The sequence below is a fragment of the Mustelus asterias genome, chromosome 12 (assembly GCF_964213995.1).
Source record: "Mustelus asterias chromosome 12, sMusAst1.hap1.1, whole genome shotgun sequence".
NCBI lineage: Eukaryota > Metazoa > Chordata > Chondrichthyes > Carcharhiniformes > Triakidae > Mustelus > Mustelus asterias.
The window spans coordinates 2307121-2334959 of record NC_135812.1 but is presented as its reverse complement, the minus strand read 5'-3'; the positions used below and the strand labels follow the sequence as shown (position 1 = coordinate 2334959).

The 27839-nt window shown below is 44.3% G+C and overlaps 1 protein-coding gene across 1 annotated transcript in view; it reads left to right on the top strand.

The window, feature by feature from the left end:
• Positions 1-27839, top strand: part of LOC144501164 (telomerase-binding protein EST1A-like) — a 290259-nt gene that overhangs the window by 20892 nt on the left and 241528 nt on the right. The window contains exon 2 of the mRNA XM_078224572.1: positions 27411-27527. Within this exon, the coding sequence (XP_078080698.1) occupies positions 27411-27527 (117 nt within the window). The remainder of the gene's footprint in view (positions 1-27410; positions 27528-27839) is intronic.

Sequence of the window (27839 nt, the reverse complement as noted above, 5' to 3'; positions counted from 1 at the left end):
TAAATCCAAATAAAATCCATTGTGTAAACGAGGTGTTAATAAAAATAGAAAATACAAGATGATGAAAGAAAAGAAACAAGTTAAAATTTTAGGTCGAGGCCGTGTGTCAGGATCGGAAACTGGAAGATAAGGGATTCTTTATGGGCGCGAAACAAAGGTAGGGGCAGAAGAGCAAATAAAGGCAAGAGTCTGGACTGTTGTTTGTGTCAGTTCAAAGAAAAAGGTGAACATTGTTAGGTGATTTACAGACATCCATCAGGCCAAGAGAGGCTTAACACAACTACAGGAATGAGAAAAATGCAGGCAAAATGAATCCCCCGCCCCCCCAAGGTGTCACGTTAAAAGTGGAAAGAGATAGGAGCAAGAATAGTCCTTACAAATGCAGGAAATCCGAAATACAAATATAAAATACATAAAATATGCAACAGGTTTACTGTGCTCTGGAAAAAGAAATCAACCCAAAATCTCAGGTGCAGAACCATGTTCTATATCCAGACCACTGAACAAACCACTCCCCCCGCCCTCCACACACACACACACATCCAAAGCAGGTAAACCTCCCTCTCCTCGAGAGAGAACAAGCGATGCACTCAATTTTCCAACAACTTCTCAGAGAGTTGTTAACACTGCTGTATGTCAGAGCCTTCTTGCTTCATTCGTATGTTTGTTGATTAATCTTTGTTCTGTATCTTGTCAGGATGACTATAGTGACTGAGTTTGAACTGGTTCAATACGTAACGTTTCCTGTTTAACTGTTTTCTGTTTCAGCACATTCATATTGTCTATTCAATGTTGTGTAATTAGTTTAATTTTATAATACTTTGTTCTAGGTTGAATCTCTTTAATTAATGTCTATTAACTTGCCTCTGACCTGCAAATGCACGTGAACAATTTCACACAAAGTCCCGGTGTTGATTGTACTGTCGTCAATTCTGTAAATGCAGCAGTCTATTACTAGCCTGGACCTTGAGTTGATTCTTTAATTATATTACAGTATTTTGTAGCATCAGTCCAACTCCCTTATTTAATTCAGCCTCCTTGCTTCTACATCTGTCTACCCTCATTTTCTTTTAGTTTTTAATTAATTTTGTGTTTAGTTTCCATTCTTTCCCAATTATTTTATTTTTATAAGCATGCTTAACTTTTCCCTTCTGAAATCCCAGTGGAATGTCTGTATTCATCCTGCCTTCCCGCTCCCCACCCCACTAGGTACGGGACGCTTTCTCTGCTCTTTCCCTTCAACCCTGCAGTTTGAATAAAAGCAGAGCAACTTGCTTGGCTAGGCTGGGAGAAGGAAAGGTGGATTTGGTTAGATTGATTACAAAGAAAAATGAGTGAAGTGGCCTTTTTTTAGGAAGAAAAGGGTAGTGCCAGAACTTAATTTTTAAAAAACGTTTTCCCTTCTGTCCCTGGCTCCTTGTTGGACCGTGGTTTCACTTGGTGCCAGTTAGCCTCCAGAATATCAACCCCCCATCTTGTGAGCCAGGTAGCAAGTGTGTGTGTGTCATTACAAAGGCCAGTGTCCCACCCTGACTGAGACTGTTCTGAGACATTATAGAAACCTGTGACTTTCCAGGATAATCTCACTGAACCATCAAAAGAGAAAATGCTGGAAAATCTCAGCAGGTCTGGCAGCATCTGTAAGGAGAGAAAAGAGCTGACGTTTTGAGTCCAGATGACCCTTTGAGAAAGCTTTGACAAAGGGTAATCTGGACTCGAAACGTCAGCTCTTTTCTCTCCTTACAGATACTGCCAGACCTGCTGAGATTTTCCAGCGTTTTCTCTTTAGGTTTCAGATTGCAGCATCCGCAGGAATTTGCTTTTATTTATTGAACCATCAGCCGGGTTGCCAGTGTATATATGATATAATGGAGTTTTCAATGCCCTGAAGCAGAAATTGAGAGTGAGGTTATTTTATCTTTTTGAAGGATCATGGTTGGAGCGCTATAGGTTCCCCTGATTCATGACGCATATGCATGTTTATTGGGCAAACACAAGGAGGACAACGTTTGCTGTTGTGTTCCCCACATTGCTAGCTCAAACCTGTACACACCTTTTGTAAGTATGTTACCAGCTTGTATGTTTCATTTGCTTAACCTCCGTTCACGATGCTGGCAGCCTCATCGCATTCATTCACAGTTTTGCTTTCAAAGTTGCTGACATCTGAGGTGGTGTTGAATTTAATACTGAGTGTTTGTGATGGTCTGGTGCACTGCACCAAATTTCATCAACGTGCAGAGAAATTTGAGCTGAGCTCCATGTTAGAAACGTGGTGTTGCCGTAAGATTGCAAACGTGTTCCAGGTCTCACTCAGTGGGGACATGCTCACCGTGGTGTTTGGTTCTCTGCTGATTTCACATTCACTTGGCCCAGCGTGAGCATTCCTGTCTGATCCAGAAGGCCGGGGATTCAAGCCTGGGTTCAGTTGAGCGGATAATGCAGGCTGATGTTTCAGTGCTGTCCAGAGGAGGTGCTGTCCTTTTGGATTTGACATTCAGCCGAAGTCCTGCCGCCTTATTCAGGATAGATAGTGGGGAATGTTGTGGGCGTGAATGTTAAAATATTCCATGGTACTATTGAAAGGAAAGCAGAGAGTTTTCCTTAGTGCCCTAGCCAACATTTCTTCCTCAACCAACACTTTAAATTTATTTGGTAGCACAAGCTTTCGGAGTGCTGCCCCTTCATCAGGTGAGTGCCTGATGAAGGGGCAGCGCTCCGAAAGTTCGTGCTACCAAATGAACCTGTTGGACTTTAACCTGGTGTTGTGGGACTTCTTACTGTGTTTACCCCAGTCCAACACCGGCAACTCCACATCACTCTTAAAATTAATACCCAATGCAGATCAACTGGTCATTCTGCTCTTGCTGATTGTGGGAACTTGCTGCTACTGTTAACTCACAGCATGTCAAAAATGTAACTTGTTTAAAACCTTTGAAAAATGGCGGATCATTGCACATTGTCTACTGAGCAAGCACGCTACCTCTAAATGCTTATTCAGCACTACATAGACTGTGGGAACAGTTTTAAGAAGCCTGGCAGTCTAATTTAACACTGGTAACGTGTTTCTTGTAAATGCTTATTTCTTGGTAACTTTCTCACTCCACAAGTACAAGATTTGACCAGTAAACTGCATAAATGTGCAGAGCCACCTTATTGCTCTGATCTGTTTAGGAAAAAAGCTTGTGGCACCAGGCCAGCTTGTGTCCTGCTCTACTGCAGTGTGCTTAAGTGGAGCCTGTATTAAAACAATTTACTGAAATTAGCTCTTGCATTGTTCCTGATTTGCCCCAATCTGCTGGTAATTATTTATCTTGGCCATTAAATGTTGGAATTGTAATGAAACAAAATTTCCAGACTTTCTGTATGTTGGAGCATATTTGTGCATGGGTTATATACTTGAGTTTGTTTTTAAATGCACCTTTGCCTACTTATGGAGATTAATGGACTGAGTAATTTAATTCTCAGCAAAAAACTGATATGGGATTATGGGCATTTAAAGGGACAGAGATGGAGTACTTAAAGAGGATGTGAGAGAGAGAGAGTAAGTTGTGGCTTATTAGGAACAAAAGGGGGCCATTCAGCCCCTTATTTCTGCTCCATAGTTCAATTAGATCATGGCTGATTTGTACCTCAACGCTGCTTACCTTCCTTAACTTTATATTCCTTGTTACCCATCCTGAACAAAAACTTATTGATCTTATTCTTGCTAAGGGATCCAAAAGAACAGATCAGATCAAAGTTCTACCATGTCAGTCATGAATGGTGGTGAATAATTAAATAACGAACAGGGGGTGGAGGCTCCAAAAACATTCCTGTGCTCCGTGATGAGGAAGCCCAGCACATGGGTGGAAAATACAAGGCTGAAGCATCTACAACCAGAAATGCTGAATGAATGATCCATTTTGACCTTCTCCAGTGGTTGCAACCATCGCAGAAACCCCTCCAGCCAATTTGATTCATTCCCCATGATATCAAGAAATGGCTGAAGACACTGGGTCTACCAAAGCCTGTGGTTTCTAACAACATTCTGGCTGTAGTACTGAAGACTTGTGCACCAGAATTAGCTGCACCCCAGCCAAGAGAGACTGCCCTTGACCTCAAGGCAACGTTTGACTGAGTGGCATCAAGGAATCCGAGCAAGATTAAACTCATTTGAAGTAGGGTTGGGGGAGGTGCGGGGAGAAACTCTTCACTGGTTAGGGTCATACCTGGCACAAAGAAAAATCATTGTGGTTGTTGGGAGAACAGCTATCTCAGTCCCAGTATAAACTGTAGGAGTTCCTCAGAATAGTGTCCTACATCCAACTATCTTCAATCTGTTGAATCCTTTTCACATTTTAAACACCTCAATGAAGTCTGCCCTGAATTTTTTATACTTCAATATTAGCCAAGTTTATGTTACTGCTCGTGCTATTTTCACCCTCCAAGCCCCAGTATTATTCTGACTGTTAGGGTAGTTTATGGAGGTGAAAGCATGGGTATGAAAGATCTCTGATCTTGGGAACTTTTGGTGAGTTTTTAATCAACTTAATTCCCTGTTCCATGAATCCAGTGACACTGTGTGTTACAGTCCTCTCTGCTTATTTCCCTAACCCCTCATCTTAAAAGTTTATTTATTAGTGCCACAAGTAGGCTTATATTAACACTGCAATGAAGTTATTGTGAAAATCCCCAAGTCACCATATTCTGGCACCTGTTCGGGTACACTGAGGGAGAATTTAGCATAGCCAATGCACCTAACCAGCACGTCTTTCAGACTGTGGGAGGAAACCGGGGGAAACCCTACGCAGATATGGGGAGAACCTGTCGACTCCCCACAGACAGTGACCCAAGGCCGGGAATTGAACCTGGGTCCCTGGTGCTGTGAGACAGCAGTGCTAACCACTATGCCACAGTGCTGCCCTTTTCATCTACCAGCGGGAGAGGAGATAACAGCAAGGCCAGTAAGAATGACATTTGAAGAATTAGGATGGCAATCCAAAGATAGGAGAAAATGAGCAAAATACTGTCGATGCCATAAATCACAATGAGAACAAAAAATGCTAGAAACGTGAGGGCATAAGAAATAGAACTCCTTGAGTCTGCTCTGCCAGTCAATAACATCATGATCTGATCTTCTACCTCAGCCCTGAGGTCTGATCCCCATGTCCCTTGAGTCTAAAAAATTATCGATCTCTGAATTAAATAAATCCATTGACTTAAGCACCTACAGCTTTTTGCAATGGAGAATTCCAAAGATTTCCAACCCTCTGTGTGAGGAAATTTCTCCTCATCTCAGTGCTCAATGATCAAATTCCTAGATTAGTTCGAGACTCTATAGGCAGGGAACCAGCCTCTCAGCATCTCCCCTCTTACATCCTCCAAGAATTTGATCTGTTTCAATGACATACTCAGCAGGTCTGGCAGCATCAGAGAAGAATGAAACAGAGTGAACATTTAAGGCCCATTTCATCAGAAACAAACTGATGTCTGATGATGAGGGCGGCACGGTAGCACAGTGGTTAGCACTGCTTGCCGCACAGCCCCAGGGGCCCAGGCTCAATTCCCGGCTTGGGTCACTGTCTGTGTAGAGTTTGCACATTCTCCCCATGTCTGCCTGGGTTTCCTCCGGGTGCTCTGGTTTCCTCCCACACTCCAAAGACGTGCTGGTTAGGTGGATTGGCCGTGCTAAATTCTCCCTCAGTGTACCCGAACAGGCACCGGAGTGTGGCGACTAGGGGATTTTCATAGTAACTTCATTGCAGTGTTAATGTAAGTCTACTTGTGACTAATAAATAAACTTTAACTTTTTATCTGCTGAGTGTTTCCTGTATTTTCTGTTTTTCTATATCAAAGTTTAAAATGCTCCTATGTTTAAAAAGGACAGTTGCCTGCGTGCGTGTAATATTCTTCTCAGTTGCTGCAGTTGGAAATGAAAAGTTTCTGATGTTCCAATGGAAATGTAGACACACGTTCCCATGGTGACCGATTGCCAACTTAGCTTCTCCCCTATGCCTGATGCAGTTACAGTGTTAGGTAGAGATGTACTGGGGAGAGTGGCATCAGGAGACTGGTATAGCAATGATCTTTGAAAACTGGTGCTAGAAAGTAGAAAGAGTTGAGGCCTCCGTTTGGATTTTGTTTACATTCTCCCAAACTCTCTTGCTGCTTTCCATTCCTCGCTCATTTGATCTCTCTGCTTTCTGCATTGATCCTGACCCACTCTGTAGGGGGATATAGACAAGTGAATAACTTCATTAAAAAGCAATGTTGTGTTTCCTGTTAATTTCTCTCTTTCTCTCATGTGCTTTGTTGCCTGACTGCCTTTTTTGTTTTAAATGTTGCAGTCTGGAGTGTAAGCGCAGAGTGAGAAAATGTAAGTATTTTTCAGTTGTGGGGAATCGGTAGTATAATCATCCCATATTTCCTGTAGAAGAAGCACAGACATGCACACTGCCACAACAGTGGGTTTTGCAGACTGACTCATCAGACAGTTCCATTTGTAATGCGTCCAATAATATGGGGATCATGAGAGAATGCAAGCATTTTTGAAATGTTCTCAGTTTGCATACCTTCACTGACTTGCTGACCTGGGTCCACACATGAAGCAAAGACAGTCACAATCTGTAGTGTCTACAACTGTGGGGAGAGAATAAAGCCCTGACGAAGGGTCATCCAGACTCGAAACATCGGCTCTATTCTCTTCTCACAGATGCTGTCAGACCTGCTGAGATTTTCCAGCATTTTTTGTTTTTGTTTCAGATTCCAGCATCGGCAGTATTTTGCTGTTGTGTCTACTTTTCCATTCTAACTGTTGCTGTTGAACTTTGCTCACTGAAGTAAAAGCTGTCATTTTGATAGGACAGTTACTCACTGGGACATGTTTTAATCCTATAGTGTGTGCGCTGTCAAATGGGGGACACTGCAACATGCCTCTTCTTTCTGATAATCCATTCAACTGCTCAGTGAAATCCCTATCTTAGTTCCACTTCTGGTAACAGTTCGACAAAACAACCCACTTGACTGGCACCCCTATCCATCACCTTAAACATTCACTCCCCGCGCCATCACTGCATCACCATTGCATTGTAGCAAATCGTAAAGGCTTCTTTGACAGCACCTTCAAAACCCGTGATCTCTGCTACCTCGAAAAAGGAACACAACGAGTACATTTCCTTCCAAGTCACTCACCAACCTGACTTGGAAATATATTGCTATTCCTTCACTGTCACTGGGCCAAAATTCTGGAACTCCCTCCCTAACAACACTGTGTTCCTCGTGTGGTTTAAGTACACTAACGGTTCAAGAAGAAGGTTCACCGCCATCTTCTGAAGGATAATTGGGAAATTAATTACAGTCAGCCAGCTTCTGTAGAGAGAGAAACAGTTAACCTTTCAGGCTGATGCTCTTTATTCAGTGCATTTCCAGCATTTTCTCTTTTATTTCAGATTTCTAGCATTCACTATTGCTGTTAGATGGGTAGCAAATACTGATCTTGCCAGCACTGATCAAAAAAAATCAGAAAGACACAGGCAGTGTGATTGTGAAAGGTTTTTCACTGCTTCTTGGGTTACCACCAGCCTGATTTTTGTCGGAATGAACTGTCCAGAGAGCTGTCTTGACGAGTTTCCAGCGTTACTGGGACCTCTGCTGTTTGTGATATATATAAATGATTTGGAGGAAGATGTAGCTGGTATGATCAGTAAGTTTGCGGACGACACGAAGATTGCTGGAGTTGCGGAGAGTGATGAACATTGTCAGAGAATACAGCAGGATATAGATAGGCTGGAACATTGGGCGGAGAAATGGCAGATGGAATTTAATTCAGATAAATGCGAAGTGATGCATTTCGGTAGATCTAATGTAAGGGGGAGCTATACAATAAATGGCAGAACCATCAGGAGTACAGACACACAGAGGGACCTGGGTGTACAAGTCCACAGATCCTTAAAGGTGGCAGGAGAGGGTGGTGAAGAAGGCATATGGCATGCTTGCCTTTATTGGATGGGGCATAGAATATTAAAGTTGGCATATGATGTTGCAGCTGTATAGAACGATGGTTCGGCCACATTTGGAATACTGCGTCCAGTTCTGGTCGCCACACTACCAGAAGGACGTGGAGGCTTTGGCGAGAGTACAGAGAAGGTTTACCAGGATGTTGCCTGGTATGGAGGGTTTTAGCTATGAGGAGAGATTGGGTAAAGAACAAAGAACAATACAGCACAGGAACAGGCCCTTCGGCCCTCCAAGCCCGCGCCGCTCCCCGGTCCAGGATTGAATCCTGAATCCAGGATCCCCGCCCAATTTTCCAGCCTATCTACATACCAATATCCTATCCACCGAGCTGTCCCTCACAGCTACGATGCTTTGTTCATTACAACCTATTAACTCACCCCCACCCCCCTATTCCAGACCATGTGATCCCCAGGGAGAGGCGAAAACCCAGAGTGAAAAACCCCAGGGCCAATATGGGGAAAAAAAAAATCTGGGAAATTCCTCTCCGACCCCCTGAGGCGATCGAAACGAGTCCAGGAGATCACAATGGCCCTGATCGGAAAATGCTTCCCAACCCTAGTCATTTCCACTTCCATGAACACCATATGAATTTCCTGCCCCCGAGACAGGTTCCCAACTATCCGCAGTCTCGCTCTGTACTGGCACCAGCAAGATGATCATAGAATGAAGCCTTGAAACGAGAAACAAGGAACAATTAGCCCGCGCCGCTCCCTGGTCCAAACTAGACCACTCTTTTGTATCCCTCCATTCCCACTCCGGTCATATAGCTGTCTAGATAAGTCTTAAACGTTCCCAGTGTGTCCGCCTCCACCACCTTGCCCGGCAACACATTCCAGGCCCCCACCACCCTCTGTGTGAAATATGTCCTTCTGATATCTGTGTTAAACCTCCCCCCCTTCAAAGAACAAAGAACAAAGAACAGTACAGCACAGGAAACAGGCCTTCGGCCCTCCAAGCCTGTGCCGCTCCTTGGTCCAACTAGACCAATCGTTTGTATCCCTCCATTCCCAGGCTGCTCATGTGACTATCCAGGTAAGTCTTAAACGATGTCAGCGTGCCTGCCTCCACCACCCTACTTGGCAGCGCATTCCAGGCCCCCACCACCCTCTGTGTAAAAAACGTCCCTCTGATGTCTGAGTTATACTTCGCCCCTCTCAGCTTGAGCCCGTGACCCCTCGTGATCGTCACCTCCGACCTGGGAAAAAGCTTCCCACTGTTCACCCTATCTATACCCTTCATAATCTTGTATACCTCTATTAGATCTCCCCTCATTCTCCGTCTTTCCAAGGAGAACAACCCCAGTCTACCCAATCTCTCCTCATAGCTAAGACCCTCCATACCAGGCAACATCCTGGTAAACCTTCTCTGCACTCTCTCCAATGCCTCCACGTCCTTCTGGTAGTGCGGCGACCAGAACTGGACGCAGTACTCCAAATGCGGCCTAACCAGCGTTCTATACAGCTGCATCATCAGACTCCAGCTTTTATACTCTATACCCCGTCCTATAAAGGCAAGCATACCATATGTAAACTGGGGTTGTTCTCCCTGGAAAGACGGAGGATGAGGGACGACCTAATAGAGGTGTATAAAATTATGAAGGGCATAGATAGAGTGAACAGTGGGAAGCTTTTTTCCAGGTCGGAGGTGATGAACACAAGGGGTCACGGGTTCAAGGTGAGGGGGGCAAGGTTCAACACAGATGTCAGGGGGACGTATTTTACACAGAGGGTGGTGGGGGCCTGGAATGCACTGCCAAGCAAGGTGATTGAGGCGGACACGCTGGGATCATTTAAGACTTATCTAGATAGCCACATGAACAGACTGGGAATAGAGGGATACAAAAGAATGGTCTAGTTGGGCACATGAGCGGCGCAGGCTTGGAGGGCCGAAAGGTCTGTTCCTGTGCTGTTTTGTTCTTTGTTAACACCGATGCAACAAGTTGGTGTCAAATCTAGAACTGGATTATTTCTGAGTCTATGAAAGCTGGCATGGAGCTGATAGGCTGCTTGGCCTTTTCTATTTTGTAAATACAATGTCATGCTGTGTATTCCTATTTGGGGCAGTCAAGTTATCAGTTAATATTTCTCAACAAGGTAAATATTCTGACTCCCAAATTCTGTGGCCCTTTCTGTTATGGCCTCATTTTGATAGTTTAATTTTTATTATTTAGCCTCAGGGTTTCCATTTGAATGAACAATTAATTTTTGTGCAAAATGGTTTGCAACCAGTGAGTGTATAATTTTTTTCTTTTGATATGCAAGGTTTGGCCATGCTAAATTGACCCTTAGTGTCAGGAGGATTAGCACGGTAAATGTGTGAGGCTACAGAAATAGGGCCTGGGTGGGATTGTGGTCGGTACAGACTCAATGGGCCGAATGGCCTCCTTCTGTACTGTATGGATTCTATGATGTGGAGATGCCGGCGTTGGACTGGGGTGGGCACAGTAAGAAGTCTCACAACACCAGGTTAAAGTCCAAAGGGTTTATTTGGAATCACGAGCTTTTGGAGCGCTGCTCCTTCATCAGGTGAGTGGAGAGGTGGGTTCACAAACATGGCATATATAGACAGAGACACAATTGCAAGATAATGGTTGGAATGCAAGTCTTTACAGGTACAGACAGTGTGAGTGGAGAGGGATAATCACAGGTTAAAGAGGTGTGAACTGTCTCAAGCCAGGACAGTTAGTAAGATTTTGCATGCCCAGGCCAAGTGGTGGGGGTTACATGTAGTGTGACATGAACACAAGATCCCGGTTGAGACTGTCCTCGTGTGTGGAACTTGGCTATCAACACACACGCATGAGGACGGCCTGAACTGGGATCTTGGGTTCATGTCACACTGTGCGTAACAATGTAACCCCCACCATTTGGCCTGGGCTTGCAAAATCTTACTAACTGTCCTGGCTTGAGACAGTTCACACCGCTTTAACCTGTGATTATCCCTCTCCACTCACACTGTCTGTACCTGTAAAGACTTGCATTCCAACCATTATCTTGCAATTGTGTCTCTGTCTATATATGCCATGTTTGTGAACCCACCTCTCCACTCACATGATAAAGGAGCAGCGCTCCAAAAGCTCGTGATTCCAAATAAACCTGTTGGACTTTAACCTGGTGTAGTGAGACTTCCTACTATGTTAAGATGGTTGGAGAATTCCCATGGAAATTCCCTGCACCTCTGCCATCAGAACATAAGAACATAAGAAATAGGAGCAGGAGGAGGCCATCTAGCCCCTCGAGCCTGCCCCGCCATTCAATAAGATCATGGCTGATGTGATAGTGGTTTAGTTCCACTTACCCGCCCGCTCCCCATAACCCTTAATTCCCTTATTGATCAGAAATCTATCTACCTGTGACTTAAACATATTTAACGAGGTAGCCTCCACTGCTTCAATGGGCAGAGAATTCCAGAGATTCACTACCCTCTGAAAGAAGAAGTTCCTCCTCAACTCTGTCCTAAACTGACTCCCCCTTATTTTGAGGCTGTGTCCTCTAGTTCTTGTTTCCTTTCTAAGTGGAAAGAATATCTCTGCCTCTACCCTGGCTAGCCCCTTCATTATCTTGTATGTCTCTATAAGATCTCTCCTCAGCTGTCTAAACTCCGAGTACAGACCCAATCTACTCAATCTCTCCTCATAAGCTAACCCCCTCATCTCCGGTATCAACCTGGTGAACCTTCTCTGTACTCCCTCCAAGGCCAATATATCCTTCTGCAAATAAGGGGACCAAAATTGCACACAGTACTCTAGTTGCGGCCTCACCAGTACCTTGTACAATTGCAGCAAGACCTCCCTGCTTTTATACTCCATCCCCTTCGCGATAAAAGCCAACATTCCATTTGCCTTCTTGATCACCTGCTGCACCTGCAAACTGAGTTTTTGCGATTCATGCACAAGGACCCCCAGGTCCCTCTGCACAGTAGCATGTTGTAATTTTTCACCATTTAAATAATAGTCCATTTTACTATTATTCCTTCCAAAGTGGATAACCTCACATTTGTCAATATTATACTCCATCTACCAGATCCTCGCCCACTCACTTAGCCTATTTAAATCTCTCTGCAGACTTCAATCAGCCATTAAGATTGTTACTGGAGTTTCTTTACACTGAGGGTGAAAGTTCTTTCTGATCCAGTGTGTTTAAACAAAAAGACCAGATCTCAAAAAGCAGTCTGAATCCAGTCCAGCCTGACCTGGCACCAGAGTGTAGAGGAGTGAGGTTCCACAGAGAAAAGAATCTCAATCCACTTTAGAATCATATTGAGCTAGCATTGGTGTGAATCTGAAATTCAAACTGGATCTCATACGTGAAGACATGAGAGGCTGTTCCAGAGGGTCCTGCCAGCTATGTGCATGCAGACCTCTTTACTGAGTCCAGCAGGTCAGCATGCATGGTGATTTTTGCCCATTTTCTCTTTGCCTCAGTGCTCGGTGTTAGAGTTCTAGTGCTCATTCTTCACATATGAATCTGGACAGACAGTGTTTGTCTACAGAGGGCACGACCAAGGCAGTTCCTTTATGATAACTCCTATAGCCGTGGATCTGCCCTTATCCTGTGTCCACAGATTTATGTTTTCCAGTTACGGTGCAGTAATCAAAGTTCTGAACTCTGATTGCTGGTGATTCACAGTGGCTCAGGAGTACCTTGGTATCCTTACTGACTTGGCAAATCTCCGGGGTTGAACTAGGAACTTTCCTATCCTGCGTGATCCAATACCATATCTGTCAGCCAGCGTCTTTACCTGTTAGACTTGCAGCAAAGCTGTAGCCAATGCTTAGTACACAGCTATTCCATAGATTGTGTGCAGTCGTCTTGTGATTGGAGGTACTGCTAATTTACCTCATTCCTCTTGTCACTGATCGAAGTTGCTGTAACACCAAGGTTGCTTAGCAACTCCATGCAATTTAGTTGTTTTTCCTGTGTCTCGTCCATGCTCGAATAAATCTGTGATTGGTTTAGTAAATTGACAGACTCTATATCCTGTTAGTGAAGGGCACTGCTTTCCTTCACAGGAAGGAACCTGTGATGAGAGGTGTTGCTGACAGAATCCTATAAACCAGAACCAGCTCTGTTGTGGTTTAAATAGGTTGTTTGATTTTACTGAAATCTTCTGTTTTTATTACATAGAAGCAGTGTATTGTGCTCTTTGGATCCCTTTTTATTAATTTTCACCCCAACATCCTCCAATGGCTTAGATGGCACATTGTGCAACATTGTACCTGGGTAAGACTCCTCAAAAATTCTGAACACATTCCAATCTTTAAACAGACTGGTTATTTTATGGGATTCTAATACCAGCTTCACTGTTGCTTTGTTCACTGTGATTGCAGGAAGGCTACTTAACCCAGCCTTGCTTATCCATCCATAAAGTTCTGACCATTCTCCTGTCCTGCAGTGCCAAAGCAGCATCCACTGTCTCCACTAGGATTGGCACCACTATCCTACCTGCAGCCCCTTCTATACTGATCACTCTGCATGTACAAAAGAACTTTCTGGCATCATCCTAAATTTGCCAGCTACTCCTTGCCCATCCTGTTGCATTGTTGGAGATTTTATTTTTTTCTGTAACCTTTGCTATTTTTTTAACCCCTTTCTACGATACTTTGAGTATACTACAAGATTATGAGGGGCATGGACAGAGTGGATCGTAAGAAGCTTTTTCCCAGGGTGGAAGAGTCAATTACTAGGGGGCACAGGTTTAAGGTGCGAGGGGCAAGGTTTAAAGGAGATATATGAGGCAGATTTTTTACACCGACAGTGGTGGGTGCCTGGAACTCGTTGCCGGGGGAGGTAGTGGAAGCGGATACGGTAGTGACTTTTAAGGGGCGTCTTGACAAATACATGAATAGGATGGGAATAGAGGGATATGGTCCCCGGAAGGGTAGGGGGTTTTAGTTAAGTTGGGCAGCATGGTCGGTGCAGGCTTGGAGGGTTGAAGAGCCTGTTCCTGTGCAGTAATTTTCTTTGTTCTAATGTGAAGTGAACATTGAGTGCACCTAATATTTGACCATGAAAATGTGCTGAATGATATCAGATACAGGGTAGACAAAAGTAGAATGAATGCAGGCTGATGGCAGAAAAGTACACCTGGTTTGTAAAAACATCGAACTGACCACTGTTTGGAATTACAGTTAGGGGTTGTCTTCCACCAGTTACCATCTGGGAAGGTGGGAAGCAGAAACTGGGCAGTTTACTAGTTGGGGCATGTAGCAAATCTTATTGGAATATTTGTCTGCTATGACACCTCTTTTAATGGCTGCAGCAATCACAGACAATTAGTTCATGTCTGCCCTTACCCAGTACTTTACCACAGGTTCTCCACACAAAGGGAACCCCGGTTGTCATAGCTCCATTTTAAAATCCATGTGCATTGACCCTGTTTAAATTTATCTGAAAAGATGGGACGTGGAAATATATCATAACATTAAACAGGACTGAGCCTGCACCCATTATGTTTAGAAATGGAGCAGACTGCTTCTGCTGGATGCACATTACAGAAAGCACAAATTCTTGATTAACTGTCAGATTCCGTGTGTTCCTTGTTACACTCTTAACAATCATTGCTTGCTATTTGGGGAGTGGTAGTTTTTTTTCAAAGTTATTTTGCCAGCCTCCGTTGCCTGAATGTCTAATGTACAATTTTTTTTATTCTTGGGCCAGTTGCTGAAGAATGCCCTATTGGCGGAAGTCAGACCTGCCAGCTGAAGAACAATTGAATAGTGTTATTAGTTTACAGTGAGAGGAGACACACTGGTGAATGATACAGTGCTAATTAGAAAGGCACAACATCCTGCCATGTGTTGGCCCTCTCCGCCTTTGTTTCCTGACCCTCTAGTCAGCCTGCTGACTTTTGTTTCATGTTTTCCCAACTGTACGTCTCACTCCTGAAGAGGCAATGTCTGGTTTTGAGAATGTACAATAACTTTATTCATCCCTTTGATTTGACCACTTGTCTGCTAACCTCATACAAATAATGTAGTTTAAAGATAGTTTTACATAGTGTGTTAAAGGTTAAAGAAATGCATTCTATTTTTCATGAGGATGAAGAGAACCTCAATCACAGTATCCATGTTGCCTGCAAAGTGTCTTGCTAGTTCTAAAAGTCATGTGGTGAAAAATATTCCCAAACACAGGCACTAACATTTTAGATCAGCTGTGTGCTGTATGGTGCAGTAGTCAGTCTTTCTTGCATCACATGTCAGGCATGGCAATGATCTTGATATCGTTAACGCTGTATACTAGAGGCAGTATTTATCAACCTCCTGCTGATACAAGATGAGGTACGACTGCAGCCATTCTTAAAGGGGTATCTAGTGTTCATTTTCACTCTTCAATACCCAAAATGTCTCCAACTCTGCCTCTGCAAGGTTGTCATTTTAATATGAGGTCTTCCTTTCTGAAACTCTTCTTTCCACTGTGCACCTTCTCATTATTGTCCATTGCTCCATCAGACTCCTCTGAACCTCCCTTCAATATTGATTGTTGGTTTTAGTTTGCATTTCCCTCAACTTGAGAGCTGATTTTTAAAAGTTGAGTGTGAGTATTTCTGAATACAATAGGAAGAGTTGAAAATTAAATTTTCAGGTTGTTCCACCAGTCAGGACCAGACCAGAGTTGCTCCGAATTAATCTGTGGCAATGTTCACATTTCTGTCCATAAGCTTTGGATTAATGGCTCTGTTTTTCTGCTTCCCCCTGTTGAGTTGACTACTCCCTTTAACAGCATGAAGTTGTTGGGTCAAAATCCCGTAACTCCCTTTCTAACAGCACTGTGGGTATACCTACATCAAGTAGACTCCAGCGGTTCAAGAATGAAGCTCACCAGCACTTTCTCAAGGGCGGTTAGGGTTGGGCAAAGCCTGTGCCACCTACATCCTGTAAATGAATAAAACAAAATTGTGGCATTGTATTTTAGAGAGATGTACATTTTTTGAAATACATTTCTCCCAGGAGAGTGGGTAGTGCAGTGAATCAGCCTAATGTCCTTACAGTTCTGTGATCTAAATTCTAATCTTTCCCAAACTGATGGAATACAAAACTCTATTCTCCACATGCGTTCAGGGCGCTGTGTGAATGCGTTTTGAGGCAGTCTCCATCCATATCCTAGTGAAGGTGTGCTCGTGGCACGTAAGCAGCCCTAGTATGGTAGTAAATTGGCAAAGCAGCAAATAGATGAGGTTGTATGGAAAATGAAAATGCCGCAGATATTACAATGTTTTGAGCTTTAGTGAAAGTCTCATTCAGAGGAATGGTAGATTTACTCTTTCCTTTCCGTGCTCTACCTGATTTGTGTGTACTGAGGAGCAGCAAAGTATTGGCAAACTGTAGCATTCCCCAACAATATATTGCTCAGTTTGAAAAGCATGGGTGGAGATCCAGTCGCTGCCACTCCCTTTTTTTCCTCCCTTGTTTTTACATCCCTTGTGATGTACAGTTTCTATTTGATTTGATTTATTATTGTGACATGTATTAACATACAGTGACAAGTATTGGTTCTTGCGTGCTATACAGACAAAGCATACCGTTTATAGAGAAGGAAAGAAGAGTGCACAGAATGTAGTGTTACAGTCATAGCTAGGGTGTAGAGAAAGATCAACTTAATGCGAGGTCCATTCAAAAGTCTGACAGCAGCAGGGAAGAAGCAGGACATACCCCTGTCTACATCAACGGGAACAAAGTGGGAATGGTCGAGAGCTTCATGTTTCTAGTTCTCCAGATCACCAACAACCTGTCCTGATCCCCCCATGCCGACACTATAGTTAGGAAAGCCCACCAATACCTCTACTTTCTCAGGAGGCTAAAGAAATTTGGCATGTCAGCTATGACTCTCACCAAACTTTACAGATACTCCAAAGAAAGCATTCTTTCTGGTTGTATCACAGCTTGGTATGGCTCCTGCTCTGACCAAGACTGCAAGAAACTATGAAGGGTTATGAATGTAGCCCAGTCCATCACCAAACCAGCCTCCCATCCATTGACTCTGTCTACACTTCCCGCTGCCTCGGGAAAGCAACCATAAGCAGCCACCCTCCCGCTCACCCACAGGGCGAGCCAAAATCTGCAACCCGCCCACCATATTTACAGCTCCACTGTGGGAACTGGAGAGTGCACAGAATGTCATTCACAAAAATTCAACAGCCTCTTGTAAATCCTGAATACATTGTAAAAACAGAGTTCAGTGCAATCTCACAAACTCATCTCCTTTCCCATACTACTGCAGCCTAACGATCTGACCATGCTGTGCTGATATTTAACCTGCTGGATGCTGACACCCCATGCTGCTTCAAGAATACTTTATACACACACTCATCTTTCACAACAGACAATCTCTAGTCACTGCCTAGAACTGGGGAAAAGTATAAATATTACACAACACTGCTTATTTGTGGAACTCTCTCAATGGTTCAGTAAGTAAATACTCTATCAAAAAGGGAACGGAACCATTTAACTACGAAGATCCCAGGGTTGATGTTCTGTATGACTTAGTAATGAACGTAGTGAAAAGTACAAATGAAATTCAAGTAGGCTGGTAAAGTTAACCACAAGCAGGACACCAAGCACTATTCCAATGTTCACATACAGAGGGTGGAAGGAAGGAATCATTAAGGGAGTGAAAATGCCTCAAAGTGATGTCAGGCAAGGGTGGGGTCATGCTTGTTACAGAGAAGGGGCAAAGTACAGAGGGCACCTATTGACAATGGTAGGTTTCTTTATTCTTTCACAGCATGAGGGTGCTGCTGGCTAGACCAGCATCTATTGCCTATCCCTAATTGCCCTTGAGGTGGTGACGATAGGCAGCCTTCTTGAACCGCTGCAGTCCATGTGGTTTAGGTACGCCCACAGTGCTGTAAGGGAGGGAGTTCCAGGATCTTGACTCCGTGACAGTGAAGGAACAGCAATACACATAATTAAGGACTCCATGCATCCCGGACATTCTCTCTTCCACCTTCTTCCGTTGGGAAAAAGATACAAAAGTTGAGAGCACATACCAACCGACTCAAGAACAGTTTCTTCCCCTGTTGCCATCAAACCTTTGAATGGACCTATCTTGTATTAAGTTGATCTTTCTCTAAACCCAATCCCTTCCTTCTCTATGTACGGTATGCTTTGTCTGTATAGCGCGCAAGAAACAATACTTTTCACTGTATCCCAGTACATGTGATAATAAATCAAATCAAATCATTTCCCATGCCATCATCTTTGAAATTTGCATGATACTATATTGACATCTACAACAAGTCAGCACCGCCAAGAATGCCTGAACCGCCTTTCTGGTCTCCGGGGGTAGTGTTCCTTTTAGAACATAGAACAGTACAGCACAGAACAGGCCCTTCGGCCCTCGATGTTGTGCCGAGCTTTGTCCGAAACCAAGATCAAGCTATCCACTCCCTATCATTCTGGTGTGCTCCATGTGCCTATCCAATAGCCGCTTGAAAGTTCCTAAAGTGTCCGACTCCACTATCAAAGCAGGCAGTCCATTCCACACCCCAATCACTCTGAATAAAGAACCTTCCTCGGACATCCTTCCTGTATCTCCCACCATGAACCTTATAGTTATGCCCCCTAGTAATAGCTACATCCACCTGAGGAAATAGTCTCTGAACGTCCACTCTATATATCCCCCTCAACATCTTATAAACCTCTATTAAGTCGCCTCTCATCCTCCTCCGCTCTAAAGAGAAAAGTCCGAGCTCCCTCAACCTTTCCTCATAAGACCTACCCTCCAAACCAGGCAGCATCCTGGTAAATCTCCTTTGCACTCTTTCCAATGCTTCCACATCCTTCTTATAGTGAGGTGACTAGAACTGCACACAATATTCCAAATGTGGTCTCACCAAGGTCCTGTACAGTTGCAGCATAACCCCACGGCTCTTAAACTCCAACCCCCTGTTAATAAAAGCTAACACACTATAGGCCTTCTTCACGGCTCTATCCACTTGAGTGGCAACCTTCAGAGATCTGTGGATATGGACCCCAAGATCTTTCTCTTCCTCCACAATCCTCAGAACCCTGCCGTTGACCCTGTAATCCGCATTCAAATTTGTCCTACCAAAATCAATCACCTCGCACTTATCAGGGTTAAACTCCATCTGCCATTTTTCGGCCCAGCTCTGCATCCTATCACTGTCTCTTTGCAGCCTACAACAGCCCTCCACCTCATCCACTACTCCACCAATCTTGGTGTCATCAGCAAATTTACTGACCCACCCTTCAGCCCCCTCCTCCAAGTCATTGATAAAAATCACAAATAGCAGAGGACCCAGCACTGATCCCTGTGGTACACCGCTGGTAACTGGTCTCCAGTCTGAAAATTTTCCATCCACCACCACCCTCTGTCTTCTATGAGATAGCCAGTTACTTATCCAATCAGCCAAATCTCCCTCTATCCCACATCTCCTTACTTTCTTCATGAGCCGACCATGGGGAACCTTATCAAACGCCTTACTAAAATCCATGTATACGACATCAACTGCTCTATCTTCATCTACACACCTAGTTACCTCCTCAAAGAATTCAATCAAATTTGTGAGGCAAGACTTACCCTTCACGAATCCATGTTGACTATCCCAGATTAAGCTGCATCTTTCCAAATGGTCATAAATTCTATCCCTCAGGACCTTTTCCATTAACTTACCGATCACCGAAGTAAGACTAACTGGCCCATAATTACCAGGGTTATTCCTATTTCCTTTCTTGAACAGAGGAACAACTTTCGCCACTCTCCAGTCCTCTGGCACTATCCCCGTGGACAGTGAGGACCCAAAGATCAAAGCCAAAGGCTCTGCAATCTCATCCCTTGCCTCCCAAAGAATCCTAGGATATATCCCATCTGGCCCAGGGGACTTATCGACCCTCATATTTTTCAAAATTGCTAATAATCTTCCCTCAGAACATCTACCTCCTCCAACCTATCAGCCTGTATTACACTCATCCTCAAAAACATGGCCCCTCTCCTTGGTGAATACTGAAGAAAATTCATTCATCGCCTCTCCTATCTCTTCTGACTCCATGCACAAGTTCCCACTACTGTCCTTGACCGGCCCTAACCTCACCCTGGTCATTCTTTTATTCCTCACATAAGAGTAAAAAGCCTTGGGGTTTTCCTTGATCCGACCCGCCAAGGACTTCTCATGCCCCCTCCTAGCTCTCCTAAGCCCTTTTTTATTAGCTCATTCCTTGCTACCTTGTAACCCTCAAGCGACCCAATTGAACCTTGTTTTCTCATCCTTACATACGCTTTCTTTTTCCTCTTGACAAGACATTCAACCTCTTTTGTGAACCATGGTTCCCTCACTCGTCCATTCCCTCCCTGCCTGACAGGGACATACCTATCAAGGACACGCAGTATTTGTTCCTTGAACAAGCTCCACTTTTCATTTGTGCCTTTCCCTGACAGTTTCTGTTCCCATCTTATGCTCCCTAATTCCCGCCTAATCGCATCATAATTACCCCTCCCCCAATTATAAACCTTGCCCTGCCGTATGGCCCTATCCCTCTCCATTGCAACAGTGAAAGACACCGAATTGTGGTCACTATCTCCAAAGTGCTCTCCCACAAACAAATCTAACACTTGGCTCGGTTCATTACCCAGTACCAAATCCAAAGTAGCCCCACCTCTTGTCGGCCTATCCACACAGTGTGTCAGGAAACCCTCCTACACACACTGTACAAAAACTGCCTCATCCGAACTATTCGACCTCTAAAGGTTCCAATCAATATTTGGAAAGTTAAAGTCACCCATGACAACTACCCTGTTACCCCCACACCTATCCATAATCTGCTTTGCAATTTCTTCCTCCACATCTCTATTACTATTTGGGGGCCTATAGAAAACTTCTAACAACGTGACCGCTCCTTTCCTATTTCTAACTTCAGCCCATATTACCTCAGTAGGCAGATCCCCTTCGAACTGCCTTTCTGCAGCCGTTAAACTTTTCTTGATTAACAATGCTACTCCTCCACCTCTTTTACCACCTTCCCTTCCTTTTTGGAGGAAGTAAGATTGCGTTGCAGTTCAGGTTGCAAGCTTTGGAGTTATTTAGCTTTTTTTGCTTGCGCATAAAGCACTGTGCTGTGGTGGAGTTTAATAAACAGTGAGGGCAGGCTGACAGTCTCATGCTTAAATGTTGTACTGTCAGGACACTGCAGTGTCAATGGTTGTAGTGTTTCATTGGTAACCTGATGCTCTGGACCACATTCTTTATCAAATATTGCAGTGCAAAATTCATGGTTTCACTATGGATGGGAATGTTGCAACATCTAGTCTACAGCTGAGGTGGACAGTTAAAACTCTATAAAGGCATGTTAAAGATCCCTCACCAAACTCCAATCAACTCCAACGTCAGGCGGACACAGCGGTCTTCATGCTGCGGTGGCAACATGTCTACTGGCTCATGTGAGATGTGGGATTGAGAGTTCTGGCTCCAAAGTGCCTTGCACGCAAGGGGGAACTCGTTTACCTGCTTCAGCTGGCTTCCAGTGTGATAAGTGTGGAGTGTTTGTGCAGTTCTTCTCCCACCAGCTGATCCGCAACAACTGAGCCTCATCGACTCAGTGCAAGATTCTGTTACCATGATGCATGGAAATGTAGTTTGAGTTCACTCTGTGATGAGCTGTTCTGTACTTGCCCTGCAGGTTTTAATGTTCCCGCAGTAATACTTATGGTGTACAGTGCTGTTGCAGCTGGCACTCCTGTGTAATGATTGATGAAAGAAATAGTGATCTGTTCAGTTTTGTTCCTGTGGGGTCCACCTGTGTGTCAGTTTGGTATGGGAACTGGAAAAACAGCCCCTCCCTGTCTCAGTCCTGGTGTAGGTTAGTGGAATCATGTTCATACCTGCGCTTCAACAATCCATTTTAGCGCACTCTCATGTTAACTTGCTAGATGCTGGATGGTTTGGAGGTGGGTGGCCAGTTAGATTCATGACCCTTCTTCGCAACCCTTCAAAGTGTTACGATGAAGTACAGGGTCTTCCTGCTAACACTGGGAGGTACTGAAACACTCTTTAATGGTGGACAACTGCTCTTCCGCCTTCTGTGAATCCAGAAAACAATAAGTTCTTGCTTAAGATGCTTTTTTTTTTACCCTGCAAACATTTCCATCGTCCTCATTCTGTCCTCGTGGCTCAGGTGCCTCATTGTTGGTATCAGTTTTGTGTTCCTCTATTCCTTCCAAAGCCTAAATGTCGCAATGTGGGATAGCAGCCTTCCCTTATACCAGCTTGCTTTTATATTCTGGTCATATTCTATCCCTGTAACTAAGATAGAAGCAGGGAAGTTGTTTCCACTGGCAGATGAAACTAGAACTAGGGGCATAGCCTCAAAACAAGGGGAAGCAGATTTAGGACTGAGTTGAGGAGGAACCTCTTCACACAAAGGGTTGTGAATCTGTGGAATGCCCTGCCCAGTGAAGCAATTGATGCTACCTCATTGAATGTTTTTAAGGCAAGGAAAGATAAATTTTTGGACAGTAAAGGAATTAAGGGCGATGGCGAGTGGGCGGGTAAGTGGAGCTGAGTCCACAAAAAGATCAGCCATGATCTTATTGAATGGCGGAGCAGGCTCGAGGGGCCAGATGGCCTACTCCTGCCCCTAGTTCTTATGTTCTTATGTGTCCTTTGGTTGCTGCTAACACACACTGTGCTTACGGCTTCAATAATCTGGATCCATTACTCTGTGATCCCTCTGCTGTGCTGTTCTATGGTTCACCTTGTGTTCAGTGTTTAATTCTCTTCTCTGTCCTCAATGTATTGCCATGAATTTGACATTGGTGATTTGTCAACCCAACCCACCCAGATCCATAGCAGTGATGTCAAGCTCAGTCGGGGAAATTCTGGAGTCAGGGCACTTACAACGTATCTATGGGGTTGCACAAAGTTAGTGGGAGTTTATGAAAAGAAAATCATGTTTGACAAACCTACTGGTGTTTTTTGAGGACGTAAGTGGTAGGGTAGAAAAGATAAGAGCAAACCAGTGGGTGTGATGTATCTGGATTTTCAGAAAACTTTTGATGGTAAGTCCCACATAAGAGGTTAGTGTTCAAAATTGAAGCACATTGAACAAAGAACAAAGAACAGTACAGCACAGGAAACAGGCCCTTCGGCCCTCCAAGCCTGTGCCGCTCATTGGTCCAACTAGACCATTCGTTTGTATCCCTCCATTCCCAGACTGCTCATGTGACTATCCAGGTAAATCTTAAATGATGTCAGCGTGTCTGCCTCCACCACCCTACTTGGCAGCGCATTCCAGGTCTCCACCACTCTCTGTGTAAAATACGTCCCTCTGATATATTGAATTGAGGGGAGTATATTTGCATGGATTCAAAATTGGTTAGCAGACAGGAAGCAAAGAGTGGGAGTAGTTGGGTCTTTTTCCGAGTATCAGGTGGTGACTAGAGGGGTCCCACAGGGCTCAGTGCTTGGATCCTAGCTATTCACAATATACATCAATGATTTGGAAGAGGGAACCAAATGCAAGTTTGCTGACAACGTGAAACGGAAGGAATGTGAGTGGTGAGGAGGATGTAGAAACATAGAAAAACTACAGCACAAAACAGGCCCTTCGGCCCCACAAGTTGTGCCGAACATATCCCTACCTTCTAGGCCTACCTATAACCCTCCATCCTATTAAGTCCCATGTACTCATCCAGGAGTCTCTTAAAAGTCCCTATTGAGTTTGCCTCCACCACCACTGACGGCAGCCGATTCCACTCGCCCACCACCCTCTGTGTGAAAAACTTCCCCCTAACATTTCCCCTGTACCTACCCCCCAGCACCTTAAACCTGTGTCCCCTCATAGCAGCCATTTCCACCCTGGGAAAAAGCCTCTGAGAGTCCACCCGATCTATGCCTCTCAACATCTTATACACCTCTATTAGGTCTCCTCTCATCCTACGTCTCTCCAATAAAAGACCGAGCTCCCTCAGCCTATCCTCATAAGGCATGCCACTCAATCCAGGCAACATCCTTGTAAATCTCCTCTGCACCCTTTCAATCATTTCCACATCCTTCCTGTAATGAGGCGACCAGAACTGAGCACAGTACTCCAAGTGGGGTCTGACGAGGGTCCTATATAGCTGCATCATTATCCCCGGACTCCTAAACTCAATCCCTCAATTGTTAAAGGCCAGCACACCATACGCCTTCTTAACCACCTCCTTCACCTGCGGGGCCGATTTTAGAGTCCTATGGACCCGGATCCCAAGGTCCTTCTGATCCTCTACAGTACTAAGAGTGTTTCCCTTTATATTGTACTCCTTCATCCCATTTGACCTGCCAAAATGGACCACTACGCATTTATCTGGGTTGAAGTCCATCTGCCACTTCTCCACCCAGTCTTGCATCCTATCTATGTCCCTCTGTAACTTCTGACATCTCTCCAGACTATCCACAACCCCACCAACCTTCGTGTCGTCGGCAAACTTACCAACCCATCCCTCCACTTCCTCATCCAGGTCATTTATGAAAATGACAAACAGCAAGGGTCCCAGAACAGATCCCTGGGGCACACCACTGGTGACCGACCTCCATTTAGAAAAAGACCCACTCTCTGCCTCCTTTGGGCAAGCCAGTTCTGGATCCACAGGGCAACAGCCCCTTGGATCCCGTGCCCTCTCACTTTTTCTAGAAGCCTTGCATGGGCGACCTTATCGAACGCCTTGCTAAAATCCATATAAACCACACCTACCGCTTTCCCTTTGTCAATGTGTTTAGTCACATTTTCGAAGAACTCCACCAGGCTCGTAAGGCACGATCTGCCTTTGACAAAGCCATGCTGAGTATTCTTGCGCATACTAAACCTCTCTAAAGGTTCATAAATCTTGTCCCTCAGGATCTTCTCCATCAGCTTACTAACCACTGAGGTTAGACTCACCGGTCGGTAATTTCCTGGGCTATCCCTATTCCCCCTTCTTGAAAATAGGAACCACATTCGCAATCCTCCAATCCTCCGGCACCTCTCCCGTGTCCATCGACGACGCAAAGATCATCGCCAGAGGCTCTGCAATCTCTTCCCTCGCCTCCCACAGTAACCTGGGGTACATCCCATCCGGACCTGGTGACTTGTAAAGTGGCTTCAAGGTGATTTAGACAGGTTGAGTGAGTGGGCAAACACATGGCATATGCAGAATAATGTGGATAAATGTGAAGTTTTCGAGTTCAGTAAGAAAAGCAAAATGGTGATTTAAATGGTGATGGATTGGGAAATGATGATGTACAAAGGGACCTGGGTGACCTTGTATGCCAGTTAGCAAGTGTACAGGTGCAGCAAGCAGTTAGGAAGGCAAATGGTATGTTGACCTTCATTGCAAGAGGACTTGAATACGGAAATAAGAGTTCTTACTGCAGCTGTACAGGGTCTTAGCAAGAACTCACGTGGAGTATTGTGTGCACTCTTGGTCTCCTCATCTGAGAAAGATAGCGCAATAAAGCTTCACCAGACTGATTCCTGGAATGTTAGAATTGTCATACGAGGAGAGATTGGTTTGACTGGGTCGGAATTCTTTATTATTATTCATTTGTGGGGCATGAGCGTCGCTGGCTGGCCAGCATTTATTGCCCATCCCTAGTTGCCCTTGGAGGGCAATTGAGAGTCAACCACAGTTGTGGCTCTGGAGTCACATGTAGGCCAGATCAGGTAAGGACAGCAGATTTCCTTCCAGATGGGTTTTTCCAACAATCGACAATTGTTTCATGGTCATCAGTGGATTCTTAATTCCAGATTTTTAAAAATTGAATTCAGATTCCACCACCTGCCGTAGTGGGGTTTGAACCCGCGTCCCCAGAACATTAGCTGAGTTTTCTGGATTAATAGTCTGGCGATAATACCACTAGACCATCACCTCCCTGGAGTTTAGAAGAACAAGAACTGTTCTCATTGACATGTTTAAAATTCTGATCGCTTCCCCGGAAAGTTATTATTTTAATTTTTTCATGGGATGTGGGTGTTACTGACAAGGCTAACATTTGTTACCCATCCCTTATTCCTCCTTGTGCTGATGTCCTGCTAGACATTTCAGAGGGCACTTAAGAGTCAACCACATTGCTGTGGATCTGGAGTCACATGTAGACCAGACCAGATAAGGATGGCAGATTTCCTTCCCTAAAGGACATTAGTGTTGATGTCATTGGGAGAGACAGGAGTGGAACTGTGCTAAGGCAGTGCCGTGTTGATAGGAAGGAAGAGATATGGTGAAGGAAAATAGAGCTATGATTTAATCAAATGTCACTTGGGTCAAAGAGGCTAAGAAGCATTGTGTTCACAGTCAGAAACGATGCTATTGGCAACAAGGGCAGCTTCCATACCATGAGCAGGAAACAGATTGGAGAAACTCAAAGAGGGAGTAGTGAATGAAGGGAACATGGGGAGCTGAATGGCAACATTCTCGGAGTTTAGAGAGTCAGGGGAGATTAAAAATAGGGTGGTCAGTGGGGAGTGCAGTAAAGTGAAGAAAGGGATTTTTTAAGGAAAGGTTGGGAGAGAGGGAGCCATTGGTAGTGTCTGAGAATGTTGGAGCAGTGAGCTTTATGACGTTCTGGGCGATGAGGGAGAAATCTTCCACATTCCTCATTCACCTGGGGAATCCATTTCTGGGAATGTCTGTAGAAAATGTCAACACTTTCAACTCGTTTGGTTAAGATTTTAGTTGGTCCATTTGAAAATGGTCAGCTATAACATGTCATGTGAGAGTCTTTGTTATTAAGCAAGCATTAGCTTATGGTTCATGAGACTCAGTCTGCTTATGGAAACTGCTGTCTAACCTGGAGCAGAAGGGAGAAGCACTGGGCAAGGCTGGAACTGGGGAGGCAAACTCATCGTCACATTCTGATTGGAACTAATTTCTAACGGTAACTTCAAAAGCTCCCATCGTTCTGACCTAATGGACTGATCTCCTGAAGCTGTCAGAAACCAGACTAAGATTCCCACTGTTTCCATGACCAGGAGTTCATTAAGACGATATTTATAAATGCTGTTCACACTCTGCTTTAAAACACCTGCAATCGTAATCTCCTGTCAAATAAAAACAGAAAATGCTGGAAATACACACAAGGCCCTAGAGCATGTAAACAAGAAACAACAGGTTAACATCTCAGCTGAAATCTTTTGTCAGACCTGGCAATATTCCAGTTCTAGTTTTTTGAAAGATTTTGTTTTATTTGTATATATATATATATATATATATGATATATATAAAAATAGTGCCTGATGCCCTAAACTGTTGGTGAGGAAATCTGTGTTAACAGTGTCACTAGTTGTGGTCAGATAATAGCATAGAAAAATATCTTAAAAACAAAATACCCTGATGAAGGTGAAAGTTTTCCAAGTCTTTGAAAGGGAGCTTTCTTAGTAATGTGAGTGATTTTTGGACCTGTCTGAATTTAAACCTAATGCTTGCTCTTTTTCTCCTCTGATGCATCAGATTCTGGTTCGGAGAACTGCCGATCAGTGACACAGGAGCATGCCACGGCACTGGGACTGGGCATATTTGGCCTGCTAGTGGAACGTTGCATTGAACAATTAAAGGAAGCTGCGAGAGGCAAGTGTTAATGTCTGTACCTGTGGAATGTTCTTTTCTTCTGGGGCTGATTGGAACAAAAAAGGGCCAGTGCCTCTACTCTCTAGATAACACTGCTTTAAATGTGACATATTTCTCTCAGAGTGAAATAAGCAAACAAAATAGACACTGTTTAATGAGGTTGTGCGCTGTGTTGTTCACAAACTGTTAATGTTTTGATCATTACCTACCTCCTGTGCTCAGTGATTTGCTAAATACTGTCGTGTACTGTGTTTTTGACATGTGTTTCGATATTCAGCCAAAAGACTTCAGGCTACAATGGCTCAATGGCCA